Source organism: Thunnus thynnus, chromosome 2, assembly GCF_963924715.1.
Source record: "Thunnus thynnus chromosome 2, fThuThy2.1, whole genome shotgun sequence".
Lineage (NCBI taxonomy): Eukaryota > Metazoa > Chordata > Actinopteri > Scombriformes > Scombridae > Thunnus > Thunnus thynnus.
This window is the reverse complement of record NC_089518.1, coordinates 15,678,982-15,692,773: the sequence shown is the minus strand read 5'-3', so window position 1 is coordinate 15,692,773 and position 13,792 is coordinate 15,678,982. Positions and strand designations below refer to the sequence as shown.

The window sequence follows — 13,792 nt, the reverse complement described above, 5'->3', positions numbered from 1 at the left end:
TATTGGAAAACTAGAAGAAACAGACAAAATAAGATTAATTTACTGTATGTCATCTTATGTGACTGCTTCCTGTGACCAGCTGACAGCATTGAACAAACCTGCCAGTTTCTTGTAAGAAATATGTAAGTAGTCAAACTAACCACTGATCAATCTAGGAATATTTTTTTCTTATGCCTAGTATCCCATATGCCTTTCATCACGAAACATAATATATAAAGTGGATATCCACATCACTGCAGAGAGGGAGTATTTTCTACGATGACTCTACATTTTTCATTGTATTGACATATGGTGTCTAAAAAAAGAAATCATGTAACTAAAGTAATGCTAATTATTACATTTCCCAATGACACGTGGAGTTCCCTGCTCCAGCCGCACGCCGGTCTGACTGACACTGTCAATAAAACAGATGATGCTTTAACCTGTTTTTCCCCCAAAACATCAAAGAAAACATGGGAGCTCTGGCTGAGCAGGGCGGGGTAGTGCGCATGCGCGGTACCTCTTTGTGGCCCTTCTCTGCTTGGTTCTTGTCTGGTCTTCTGGGACCTATTCGAGCAGTAAATCCAAGGATAGGACTGTTAGGCAAAGACATAACCACTCGTTTAACATTATTTGTTAGAGTGAATTGTGCAAACTGTATTTGCTATCGACACAGACAGCCCAGGGCGTCGACTGGCCAACAGGCAGAGCATCCATTCATCCTTTTCATTGGCAGCTGAGGTTTTCCAGTCCAGCTAGCTAGCGTTAGCAGCTGTGTCAGAGGGATACTCAAAATGTCGGGTTACCAAGGAAAGAAGAACATCCCCAGAATTACAGTGAGTATTATTTCCTCATTTTGATTCCTTCATTTTTTAATGCCACAGTGCCGGTGTGGTTTTTTTTTTATAACATGCGGTGACCCTCAGGATTAAATCAAAGGCTAGCCAACGCTTAGCTGTGGTATCCATTCATTTACACTGTCAGCAGCAGCCCTGCTTCAGCTCCACACACCGAGAGCCTGGGATGAACAATGATAACCAGCCAGTGGGTCTGCAGCAAGCTCTTTTGACAAGCTTAGTATTTTTCTATGTAATAACGATGAACACTCATTGTGAGCCTGGTTGAAGCCTTCAACAGCTCATTCCTCCCATTTAGCTGCAGCTCTCCTCCTCAGTCTCTCCCTGTCAGCATCCTCAGCTTGTAGGGTGTAGATAACAGGTTTATGTGCAGGTTCCTTTAGTTTCATCCACTCATCCTTCATCCTCCATCCTCTGACATCCTCCTACCACCCCCCTTTTAGTGATCATTTGTCTTCTTTTGTAAAAGCTTCCCAATATTGCAGCTAGTACATGCTTTGGTTATTTAACCTTGATTCTTTGAAACATTGCTAGGAAAAAAATGGATTTGATAAAATGCTTCATAGAGCACAGTATTAAGGGCCTGCAGTACAGGATGTCGTGATAGTTAAAAGAAGTAAAACCTCTTTTGTAAAGTAGGTCATTGGCAGCACCCATCCAAACCTTTTTCCCTAAGCTTTCATCATGCAGCTTTTAAAGCCAGAGCCATGCTGAAGCATGTAGACGGCAAATGCTTTAAAGGGGACCCATTATGCTTGTCCTTATTTTCAGTCATATCTATAATGTTACAATGTCGGTTGTTCATATTAAACGTGGCTAGTGTCAAATAATGAAATAAATGTATATATAAGTATAATCCCTGTGAGCAAAAAGCACAAGCTTCAGACTGCTCTGAACACTGGATTTCCAACAGTTTTTTCTACTTTCAGCCCAAGCCGACATCAGCTCATGATGAATTTCTTTATATGGTCATCTGCTCCACGCACAGTGCCTGAGTTTAATGCTCCACACCGCTAACATTATGGCATTTTTCCATTGCTTTAGGGGTAGTCACTAGGAAGGGAAACTGAGAACCAGTTCCAAATTGTCCAATTCAAGCTTCAAGCTTCTCAATTACTTTTATCAATGCCCAGGCATGTGATGTGGATGGAATGAAAAGCAGAACTCAACTGTCTCCAGACTGCACACGCTAAAGTTATCTTCAGCTATCTTGTAATTCACCTTCAAAAAGGCAGTGGTTGCAAACATGTTTTGATTCAATGACTAAACAATAACCTTTGCGAGACGAACATGAAGTAAATTGTGAACTTTCTATGCCGTCCCCCAGAGACTAACGTTAGTGGAGCAGTGATCAGCAGTAACAAACGAAACCAACTAACCAACACACACTGCAGCATTAAACAACTTAAACCAACTCAGTGGTGAAGAAAATAACTCGGTGATCAGTCTATTTCACCTCAAAAACCCTGCGCCCGCTCAGCATCTTGGACAGTGATGTCCTTCCCCTGAGCTAACAGTGCAGCAGAGATGCTGCTCTCCACTGCTGGAGACATGACGTTAATAACAACACAGCGGAGCACTCTGCCTCCCCCTCATTTTGTTATTCTCATACAGGCAGGAGACTGTATGATGCTTTCAATGGCTGTGGACCGTTTATCTTATCTACCAGTTATGTTTCATATGTTCAAACAGTGGAGATAATACAACAGTTGTGTTGACACTGAATACCTGTGTAGGCCTACTTTTTTTCCACACAAAAAATTGATAAGGAATCGATAAAGAATTGGAACGATAAGCAGAATCTATAATTGCATTGGTATCAATAAAATCTTATCAATTCCCATCCCTAATAGTCATGCCGAGCCATGACTTCATTACACATCACTACAAAGTAAAATAAGTAGTTTACCTGTTGGAGGTGTGCTGGTCGTCTGCAGTTCTTTATCAAACATCATCATCACAGTGGCTGTTTTTGCTTGTACAAAGAGCTCTAAATTTCTCCATATGATGTTGTCGTTTTTTAGCGCTGCTAACAAAGCTCTGCGTATTCAGCAAGGAACGCTGTAAATTCTTCACAATAAAAGTCTCCCATTATTTAGTAATGTAAAAGCTTTCAATATGAAGCAGTAAAACAGGAAGTGTTGGGTTTGCATCTGCGGTAACCTCTGCAGGCTTCCGGAAAGCTGGCCAATCAGAACAGAGTGGGCTCATTGGGAGGTGGGCCTTAAAGAGACAGGAGCTAAAACTGCCTCTAAGAGACAGAGGCTGAACTGAGGGGCTACAGAAAAGGCCAGTATAAGATAAATAAGGAGTTTTTTGATCTGTGAATTATGCAAAGCTACTCTAGTGGAGAGTTATTGAAAAGATCTGAGGCACTCAAGAGGGTAATACATTTTAAAAAGCCTTTAATATTTCATGGCTGCTTAGTTATAGTTAAAAACATGCCTACGTGTTTCAGCCATTAAGGCCCTCATTAAGGCAAGTACTCTAATGGAGTCCAAAAATAAAAATATAGAGCTGGAAATGAGCATAATAGGTTCGCTTTAATTTAGACTGCCTTGTGATATGCACTGGCTCAGGGTCAGGCTCTGTTTTCTACATTCTCAACATTATGCGCTGCATGTAGCTGTCAGGTCTCTCTCACAGGTGGAGGCAATCTTATGAACTCACAGCCCTGACATCCCAGACACAACATGCAGACAGCAGCAGGGCCCCCAGACACAGACACACACACACACAATCCAGACACCACTTATTCATTTGGAATGAAGCGCATACATTAGTTGCACACTGCACAGCTTTGCATAAAGCACCAAAATTAACACCAGTAACTGAATTCTTTCTTATCACCTCACCATCACCACCAATGCAGGAATGATAAGAGTGACATATGCATGTGTGGTCCTTCATTGTAGTTTCTCTTTTGTGCAACTATATCGCTGGTGCTGACAATATACTGAGCAGACTAATGACAATTAACAGGATTAATAATGAATAGTTTTTAGTCAATTAATAATTAAAACAACTGTGGTAACTTCTCTTTATTTCTTATCATAGTTGAACAAAAAGTCGATTTATTTGGCTCCTAATAAGACTAAATAAGAACTATGGCTTAATTAATAAGAAACACAGCTGTAGCAACTTGTAACAGACATTTGTATTACTTATTTTATTCACTAACATTTGATATTTTATTAAAGAACTGAAACAAATTTTAATTAAATGACAGTGATGTGCAGTCTTAAATTAGTTCAGTAACTATGATAATGCTGCATAAAGAGCATTTTCTATTTATTCTGACTAGCATGATGGTTTTTTTTTTATCACATAATCAATGACAAAGTTGATTATACAACAAGGAAATAATGTTTCATTCATGCGGATTATGTGTACAGTAACACGCAGTGAGTAATTCCATTTATACTATAGCCTACACTTGACACCTGAGCCCTCTGCTAAGAACATTCAGTTCTTTGTAATCAATTCAGTTTTATGATTTTCCATCACAGGACTAATCACAAGGGTCTGTATTTACGTCAGAGAGGTGTATACATTTAACCCCATCCTGATACATTCATTCAGGGAGTTTAGAAGTACAATGTACAAGCTCATTGTTGAATTAAATTATATGCCAATCTAAGTGCGTTACTTGCTTCTCTAGGATCACGTCAATATAACCACAACTTGTAAACCTAATGTGTCCCCGCTGTCTGCGTTCCACCCACTTTGGACTTTAGAAACTGAGTGTTTCCTCTTGTGAGGTTTGCAGTAAAGCGCTTTTGTCTTCATTCGCTCTCCCTACTGTCCTTAGAGACCCCAGGAAGCCTGTAAAAGTAGGCCAGCCTAGTGTGCTCTCCCCTCCTCTCATACAGGTGGAGCTAATGATGCCACTTGTGAGTTTGTGCTCTGACTTGAAGCTTTCTGTCGTGCATTGTCTCCAAATTACAAAGCATATAGGCTAACCATACACATTGATTCCACAGGATGAAAGCAAAATATAGTTTTCATATGAGCAGTGTTGTGTTCATTTGCAGCTTACAACTGTTATTGAGTTTGCTGACTAAAAAATACATTGAGCTGATGAATGATTATTTTGTAGTAATGGCACAAGGTCTACTAGCAAACTTGGACAAGTTTCTTTTTAGAGCGTGATTGATTTATCAGCCATGTTTAGCTTATCACAGTTATATCAATATTGACTTATATGTTCAAATTCCAAACACACAGTATGTTTATGGTATTTTAGAAACAGTAAGTGTATTTTTCTACGGTAAGAGGTCTCCCTTAACCATTTTAAAAATAGGATATCAGTTTTGCGCTAAAAATCCTGTAGTGGTGATTATTTTGTGCTTTGTGGGTGATGTGAAATGCTTCCTCCCCCTTACAGAGTGATCGTCTCCTCATCAAAGGGGCAAAGATAGTGAACGATGATCAGTCATTCTTGGCTGATATCTACATGGAGGATGGAGTCATCAAGTGAGTTCGATTTGACTTTGGTTTTTTGAGCTCAATATGTCTAATTTGAGGAACGATTATTCATCATATCGACAAGAAGCCAGCATACACCTATTATATTGATTCTAGTTAGCTCTTTTAAAATAATTTTTCCTTCATTCATTTCTATATTGCTGTGTTTTTTTTTTCTTTCATCTCTCACTTCCAGGCAAATAGGAGATAACCTCATCGTTCCAGGGGGAGTGAAGATCATAGAGGCTCACGGGAGAATGGTGATGCCTGGGGGTATCGACGTGCACACCCGATTCCAGATGCCCGACCGAGGCATGGTGGCAGCAGATGACTTCTACCAGGGCACCAGGGCAGCTCTAGCTGGAGGGACAACTATGATCAGTATGTACTGCATCAGACAGATGTTCATGTGTGTTATCAGCCTGTTTATAAAGCACAATAATCCTGTTGCAGGGATTATAACATCACATGTGTGCGTGCCGTCAAGTGTATGATTTAATTACGCAGTTTGCTTGCACACAAAGGAATCGTAACCTGTTTGATTGTGTTTTATAGTCGACCATGTGGTGCCGGAGCCTGGTGTCAGCTTGGTTGCAGCTTTCAAACAGTGGAGGGAATGGGCTGATAGCAAGTCCTGCTGTGACTATTCTCTTCATGTGGACCTCACTGACTGGAACAAAGGCACTCAAGAAGAAATGGAGACCCTAGTGAAAGATCACGGTATGCAGTCTCAGATTACATCTTATGTGGCATTTAAAATCACTGAATTACGTGACACTCTTACTGGTGAAATATTACCAGTTCTCAGTTGTAAAAAATGTGTTTTTCCCATTCTGACATTGCATGGGATAATAAAGGAACCACTTTTCACAGAACTTGAAACAGTAACTTAACATTTCTGCTTTGTAATCTTTATCATTTTGGTTTTACTTTTCCTCTTTCGCTCTGGGTTTTCCCTCTTTTGCTCTCTTTATTCCACCTTTTGGCTGTTTTCTCTCATAAGTTTTCTATCTTCAGGTGTCAACTCTTTCCTGGTCTATTTGGCTTATAAGGATGTTTTCCAACTTTCTGACTCTCAGGTATGCTCGGCTTCTTGTCGATATCAGCGGGGTCTGCACTCTCTGCTGAGTTGTCCGTCACAGCATTTGTTTTCTAGGCTGTTAGATGTCTTTGGGCAGTACATGCCTGACCTACGACCTGACCAGTCTTTTTTCATGATATTATAGATCTATGAGGTGTTCAGCGTCATCAGGGACCTCGGTGCCATCGCACAGGTGCATGCTGAGAATGGAGACATCATTGCAGAGGTAAGAGAAAACACAGATAAAGCCGGTCAAGTTTCCGCTGTCAGCGGTTTTTGCCATTTTGCATCAAAATGTTCTTCTTCTGGATTTTTTAGGAGCAGAGGCGTATTCTAGATCTGGGTATCACTGGGCCTGAAGGTCATGTGCTTAGCCGTCCAGAGGAGGTAACACTGATCTCACACTAAATATTATCACTGAGTTTCTTAGTAACAAGCCATAAGGGAAAAAGCTTTTGCTATGTTTAAAAGAACAGAAGAGGGGCTGCCAGAAATTTGGAGAGAAAAACAGGCTGCTGTTGAATCTGACTCTGAGTGTGTGTGTGATGGTCTGCAGGTGGAGGCGGAGGCAGTCAATCGCTCTGTCACCATAGCCAATCAGACCAACTGTCCTCTCTACATCACCAAGGTGATGAGCAAGAGCGCTGCTGATGTCATCGCCCTCGCCAGGAAAAAGGGTGAGAAGAGAACTTTGTTTTCAAACTTTTTCCTCTCCAATACACACTTTATTCTTAAACCTTGCTCTGACATTGTGCTGTCTGCTCCTGTAGGTGCTGTGGTTTATGGAGAGCCCATATCTGCCAGCTTGGGCACAGACGGTACCCATTACTGGAGCAAGAACTGGGCCAAGGCAGCAGCCTATGTCACTTCTCCACCGCTCAGTCCTGATCCCACAACCCCTGACTACCTCAGCTCTCTGTTGTCATGGTAGGTGCTTTATGTCAGGGCCTAAAGGCAGCTGGAACGCAATTTGACATGTGGTACTGCTGTGTGCTACATTTTATTTTTGTGACTACATTCATTATGAAATGCCCTTTGCTGAGGGGGGGGACATTGAAATTGAAATTTATAGTACATGTGTTTGATACAGAGATAGAATCATTAAATGTTGGAATTAATATCTCATTTATATATGAAATAATTGGTCAAACATGACAGTTATTGCACATATGAAGCATGTCTTTCTTGTGTTCTTCTATATCTAGTGGGGACTTGCAGGTGACTGGTAGCGCTCACTGCACTTTCCAGACTTCTCAGCGTGCAGTAGGCAAAGATAACTTCACCGTAATCCCAGAGGGCACCAACGGCACTGAGGAGAGGATGTCCCTAATCTGGGACAAATGTGTGGTGAGGGAGATAAAAAAAACAATCCTGTTCTAGTGTCAAAAAAGCTTTTAGATGCTAGAATGTGATTTGTCTTCCTGTGCCACAAGGTGACTGGAAAGATGGATGAGAATCAGTTTGTGGCAGTGACCAGCACAAACGCAGCCAAGATCTTCAACCTTTATCCCCGCAAGGGCCGCATCGCTGTGGGCTCCGATGCCGACCTCGTGCTGTGGGACCCAGACTTCACCAAGATCATATCAGCCAAGAGCCACAACCTGGTCAGATGGTTACTTCGCCTTTCTTAATTCACATCCACAATGTCTTTATTTGTTTCCTGCACATTTTGAGACCTAATTATGAAGATTGTATGTGATGGGCTGCAGTGCACATTGCATGCTATAACATGCTAAGTTAGCTTTGTTAAGAAGAGAGGTACAGTAGCTGTTAAAGGTATTAACACGCTTCTACAGGAGCATCAATAGATTAAGTAATAATGTATAATATAGGTGTAAAAAATTGCTTTAAAAATACAGTTTACAGCGCAAACATTTTGATTTAACCATTTTTTACACATTTAGAGGGACTGCAAGTGTAATCACCTACTCTAGAAGCTGATTACACTTGACTGTTGCTACATGATTATAATGTGATAATAATGTTAAACCAGTCTGCTGCTTTATTTATCATATTTATTTAGAAAATAAATCATTAGAAAAATATTTTGAGATATAAAACAGCATTATTTACACAAATCATGTGACGAGGCACACAGTGCATTCCATCAAGTCTGTGCAGTGTTTTAGTTTTCTTCCCTTCCTTATACAAACCTCTTCTTCTCGCAGGCTGTTGAGTATAACATCTTTGAGGGCACAGAAGTGCGTGGAGGTCCCCTGGTGGTGATCAGCCAGGGTAAGATTGTGTTGGAGGAGGGCAGCCTTCACACCACGGAGGGCTGCGGGCGCTACATCAGCCGTAAACCCTTCCCAGACCAAGTGTACAAGAGGATAAAGGCTCGCAGCAGGGTGAGTCAGCATTGCAGGTAGTCGCCTTTCTGCACAGGTGCACTCATTCACCCGTGTGCACTCATTCGCCAAACTTCCTCTCTAATTTGTGAGCTGGACAGACAGTTTGTGGTCTCACTGATGAATTGATTCGTATGTTCAGCTTACAGAGTTGCGAGGAGTCCCCAGGGGCCAGTACGACGGGCCAGTGTGTGAGGTGACTGTGACACCCAAGTTGATGTCCACGGTCTCCTCAGTGAAGACTTCTCCTGCCAAGCAGCAGCAGCCGCAGCAACAGCAGGTTACTCATCAGCCTGTGCGCAACCTTCACCAGTCTGGCTTCAGTCTGTCCGGTGAGTAAAATTACATTCCTCACAGTTTCCCCTCTATCACATTTTGGTATTTCTAGCTACAGAACAAATAGCACAGGTGTAACAAAATGGCTGTCATATTAATGTTGTAGGTGCCCAAATTGATGACAACGTTCCCCGTCGTACCACTCAGCGTATCGTGGCTCCCCCCGGAGGAAAAGCTAACATCACCAGCCTCGGTTAAGCTGTTTTCTCACTGTGGTGCAGGGCAGCATGAGACCAGAGGCCACTATTACCACCGTCACATCACATCTGGTCCACAACACCAACCTGTGACTCCCCCTGCACCCCATCCAAAAAAGCACTCCATCCATTCTCATTCAAACACACTACTACGTCACTACTACGTCACCTCATGCAAACAATGAAAGCACTACTGCATTTTGTTTCATCTTTCCTGCCATATTCCATTGTCAAGGAAGAGTCAAGTGAATTGAAACAGCTTAGTTTTTTTGCTGTTTTTTTCAAGCCCAGTGTGACTGTTGATGAAATGAATTTGTTTACATTTGTTTACATTTTTTGTATAATTTGTTCTGTGCATGTTTGAGTTGTTAAATTGCCTTCTTGGCTCAGAAAATCGACAAAACTAATCCAAGAAGCTGTCAGTTTTATGAGCGGGCATTTTTAGAAGCAGCAGTTGTTTACAATTTTTCTTGTGCTGTTTAATTCCCTGATATTAGACAGAATGTGCTGGTGGTCGTGTTACAGCCACCTTCAGTTGAAAGTAAAATCTCTACTGTCCATGTGTGTTACATTGTTGTAACATTGCTGTTTTAGTACAAAATACTGTAACATTTCTGATACAGAAAACTCAAAATAGTATTCATAACACTTACATTTTTTCTGAAGTTTACAGTATTTGATTTTGTGTTGGTCCTGCAGTATACTGTGTGCTGCTGAACAATTCACCTTGGTCTTCCTTTTGTGTTATAGTTGCACTTTGTCCCTTTTTTGATGTTTTAAGTCATTTTGGAACGCGCCGACTGCACTGAAAGGAAAAGAAAGGGTATTTTAGGGTTAAAACCACTCATTCAACTTCACCCTGTATTATTTAGAGGGTGAGGAAATGTCTGGCACATAAAGTTTGTCTGAGAAACATGAACCTTTCCCTTCATTTCATCATTTCGTTTTTGCCTCATGTTTGTTTAAAAGGTTGTCAAGGCAACAAACTTCCAATAATCAGACCGGTGTATATTGTCCAGGACACAAAATGGACATTAAGAAGCTAGATGGGAGGTTTTGCTGACAGCCTCTCTGCACCTGGTGCTATATGAAAATTGCTGTAATGTTCAGAAGATGTTAACACGATGCCCGCATCCAGACAGCAGTCGTATCAGCTTTGTAATAACAACAGCCAGGGTAGAGTTTCCATTTACCCAGTTCTGACAGAATTTGTTTTGCACCCTTAAAAATCCAAATGGTAAAAATGTATGTGAGCTTGCAACTTTTATTTGTGTTGGATATGTCTGTATGCTTTAAGGGTACTTGTTGAATTAAAAATACTTGCCTGCCTGTTCTGTAAGATATTGATAGCACACTGTATCTATGAAGGATCTTTAAAGAAGTGAAACCGTGATCTTTGAGACCTGATGAAAAAAGCTTCAGTATGCATATGAAACCCCTCACAGTGTGCTGATGATGTGTCCACTGTTATCGGTGTTAGTGTTGTGAATGAATTACCAGATATCCAGTTCTTCACCCCCTTCTCCCTTCCCCTACCAGTTGTTGACACCAGTTTCACCTGAGGTAGTAACTCTGTTCACGAACCACAGCAGGTTGCCAGTGACGCGACACTGTGAGCTGCTCTGTACGACCAATCTTCTGCATACTGTAAAACACTGGATCGTTTCTTCCTCCATTGCCTTGTCAAGTGTAGGTTTTGTATGCCAAGCTATAATGTGAAGTGAATTACATTTGGGGAGGGTTCTTGGTAATGGTTATTGAGTTGTAATGTTGAGCACTGTTGTTGACCCTCTCCCAGCTATAGTGTGATACTCTCGGTAATATATGTTTTGTAGGATACCAGGGTTTAGGGGAGGCGGGGAGGGGGGATCATCGGTCCTGTCAGCATTTGACCCTATCTGTGTTGACTTAAGTGGATTAAAATAATAAAAATGAAACATATGGCATGGAGTCGTTTTTGTGCATAAATCAGTTAATCATGTAGAATTTAAAGGTAACACTTAATTCAATTTTATTTAAAGTGCAGAATCACTATGCAGCATGGTCCCAATACACTTAACAATTAAAGAGAATACATAGGACAAAACATAGACCTACAGCAAACAAGCATTAAAACCATCAATGTTAAAAAGGTGATGGACCCGACTAAGGTAGGCTGTAATGAAGTGAATAAAGGTAGGTTTTCAGTCTTAGAAGATTTCAACTGAACATGCTTCTTTAACATGTAATGGAAGGCCATTGCAGAGAAAAGGGGCACAGTAGGCAAATACTCTGAAGCCAACTGATTTGTTGTTGACTGAATGAATGACCAGGAGACCAGCATCGAGAGAGCGAAGAGTGCCTGCCAATGTATATGGTATAATTAGCTTAGATAGGTAAGGTGGTGCAAATCCATGCAAGGCCTTATAAGATAAAAGAAGAACCTTAAAATCAGCTCTAGCTCACACTGGTAACCAGTTAAGAGAGGCCAGAATTGGTGTTATATGGTCAAATTTTAATTTTTTTTGTCAGGGATCCAACTGCAGCATTCTGAACAAGATGGAGACTTCTAGTTGCACAACTAGGAAGACCAACAGAAAAGGACATTACAATAATCAAGACTGGAAGATACAAATGCATGCATGTTTCAGCATCACACATTGATAGAATTTGGCATTATTAGGCTACTAATATGAAATAATTCTAACTTGGTAATAGCCTCAATATGCGACTGGAATGTCAGACAAGAATCAAAAATCACTCCAAGGTTTTTGATGGTTGAGCTTTCAGAAATAATAAAGCTATCAATGTTAACACTCAAATTCTCATACAAATGCCCATATGGCTGGTCCAACAACTAATAACTCTGTTTTATCAGCAGAAAGTTCATACCCATCCATTTTTCAAATTCCGATAGACATGCCTCTAAATTTAGGAGTTAGGAAAGGTCATTTAGCTTTACAGGTACATAATGTATCGTCAGTGTAGCAATGAAAATTAATACCATATTTTCAAATGAAGTCACTGAGGGGAACCAGGTAAATAGAGAAAAGCATAGGGCCAAGGACCGATCCCTGGGGTACACCAAACTTTACTTCGAAAACTTCGGAGATTGTATTGTTGTAACTCACACACTGCATTCTATTTGATAAATATGACTGAAACCACAAAGGAAACAGTTCCTTAAAAAGATTAGACGTATAGGGTCTAATATGCAGGGTGGAGGCTTGGAAGTTGTTGCCAGGCTGGTAAAGGCCTCGGGGGAAATTATTCCAAACTGTGAAAGAGTGCTTTTGGTCTGAGTCACACTGCCTGTATCCATCAAAGTATTGGAGCGTTCATAGCCATCATTCTGAGAGGAGTGTGGACCAGTGACTTTATCTCTGATTGAATCAAGCTTCTTTGAAGGATTTCAGAAAATCATCAGCACTGAATGAAGAGTTTTTGGCAGGGGTATTCTGTGTGAGTTTAGCAACAGTATCAAACTGAAACTGTGGATTATTTTTTATTAATGTATGAGAAATATGCTGTCCTAGCAGCTGAAAGTGCATGTTTATACTTCTTAAAACTCTCGACCCAGGCAAGGCAAAAAATCTCTTGTTTTGTCATGCACTCTAACTTTCTACAAATCTGTTTGAGTGCATGGGTGTCTTCTGAAAACCATGGTGCTGATTTCATCCAAGTATGTTTTCTGCAAGAGGAAAGTCAAGCATTTTGAGCAAGGCACTGTTCAGATTGTCTGTGAGATTATTAAGGGAATCAGAATTTGCACTACAGGTGTCAAGTATGTCAGGTAAACACTCAGCCATTATAGACCTAACACTGATGTCAATACAGTGATAAGTATATGTATGAGGCTCTGAACACTTGCTTGGAGTACAGAGAGAAACATTGAAAAGACACAGGAGTTATCAGAAATTAGAACCTGTAAAATAGATCAAACATCAACATCAATACCCTTTGTGAAAATTAGGTCCAGTGTATTTCCACAGTTATGAGTGGCATTCTTCACATCTTGGGTAAAGTCAAGACTAGTAACAAGGAGTCTGAACAGTCACTTACATGCAAGTTAAAAATCATATTTGACAAGAACAATCAACAATAATTCAGAAAACTCATATAGAAAATTAGGGTTGTGCTTTGGGAGTCTATAAATGATTAATGCAAGAATATGTTGTTGAATTCTAATAACCATCGCTTACTATTCAAAGGTTGAGAAATCTCCAAAAGTGCATTCAGTGCAGGTGAACAAGTTAGAAAAGATGGTTGTTATTCCACCCCCTTTCTTGTCTTGTCTAGCAGAAAATAAGAAGCTACACTCTGGGAGAGAAGCCTCATTAAGTGTTGCTGAGGCAGTGGACGAGAACAGCATTCAGTAAGAAATAGAAAATGTAGACCATATTGGGGAATAAAATCATGAATATAAAAAACTCTTACTAGAGAGCAATCTAAAGTTTAATAATGCAAACTTCAAATCATCTGAGGACATGGAAGGTGCACATCAAGCTTCTTCAAGCTGATTTGCACTAAGTTGTTTTGTCCTAGGCC

The 13,792-nt window shown here is 40.6% G+C and overlaps 1 protein-coding gene across 1 annotated transcript; it reads left to right on the top strand.

Annotated features, from left to right (window-relative positions):
- Window positions 1-499: 499 nt before the first annotated feature.
- Window positions 500-11,202, top strand: dpysl2a (dihydropyrimidinase like 2a). The gene is made up of 14 exons (XM_067605835.1): window positions 500-815; window positions 5,224-5,312; window positions 5,500-5,684; window positions 5,859-6,023; window positions 6,321-6,382; window positions 6,530-6,610; window positions 6,703-6,771; window positions 6,941-7,061; window positions 7,155-7,311; window positions 7,590-7,731; window positions 7,818-7,988; window positions 8,553-8,732; window positions 8,875-9,064; window positions 9,175-11,202. The coding sequence occupies exons 1-14, from the start codon at window positions 774-776 to the stop codon at window positions 9,264-9,266; spliced, it is 1,746 nt and encodes a 581-aa protein (XP_067461936.1). The 5' UTR covers window positions 500-773; the 3' UTR covers window positions 9,267-11,202.
- The last annotated feature ends 2,590 nt before the right edge of the window (window positions 11,203-13,792 follow it).

Coding starts and splice junctions, on each gene's coding strand:
- dpysl2a (XM_067605835.1), top strand. CDS start 774: ATGTCGGGTTACCAAGGAAAGAAGAACATCCCCAGAATTACA. Junction 5,313..5,499: donor ATGGAGGATGGAGTCATCAA/GTGAGTTCGATT, acceptor TCTCACTTCCAG/GCAAATAGGAGATAACCTCA. Junction 8,733..8,874: donor GGATAAAGGCTCGCAGCAGG/GTGAGTCAGCAT, acceptor TCGTATGTTCAG/CTTACAGAGTTGCGAGGAGT.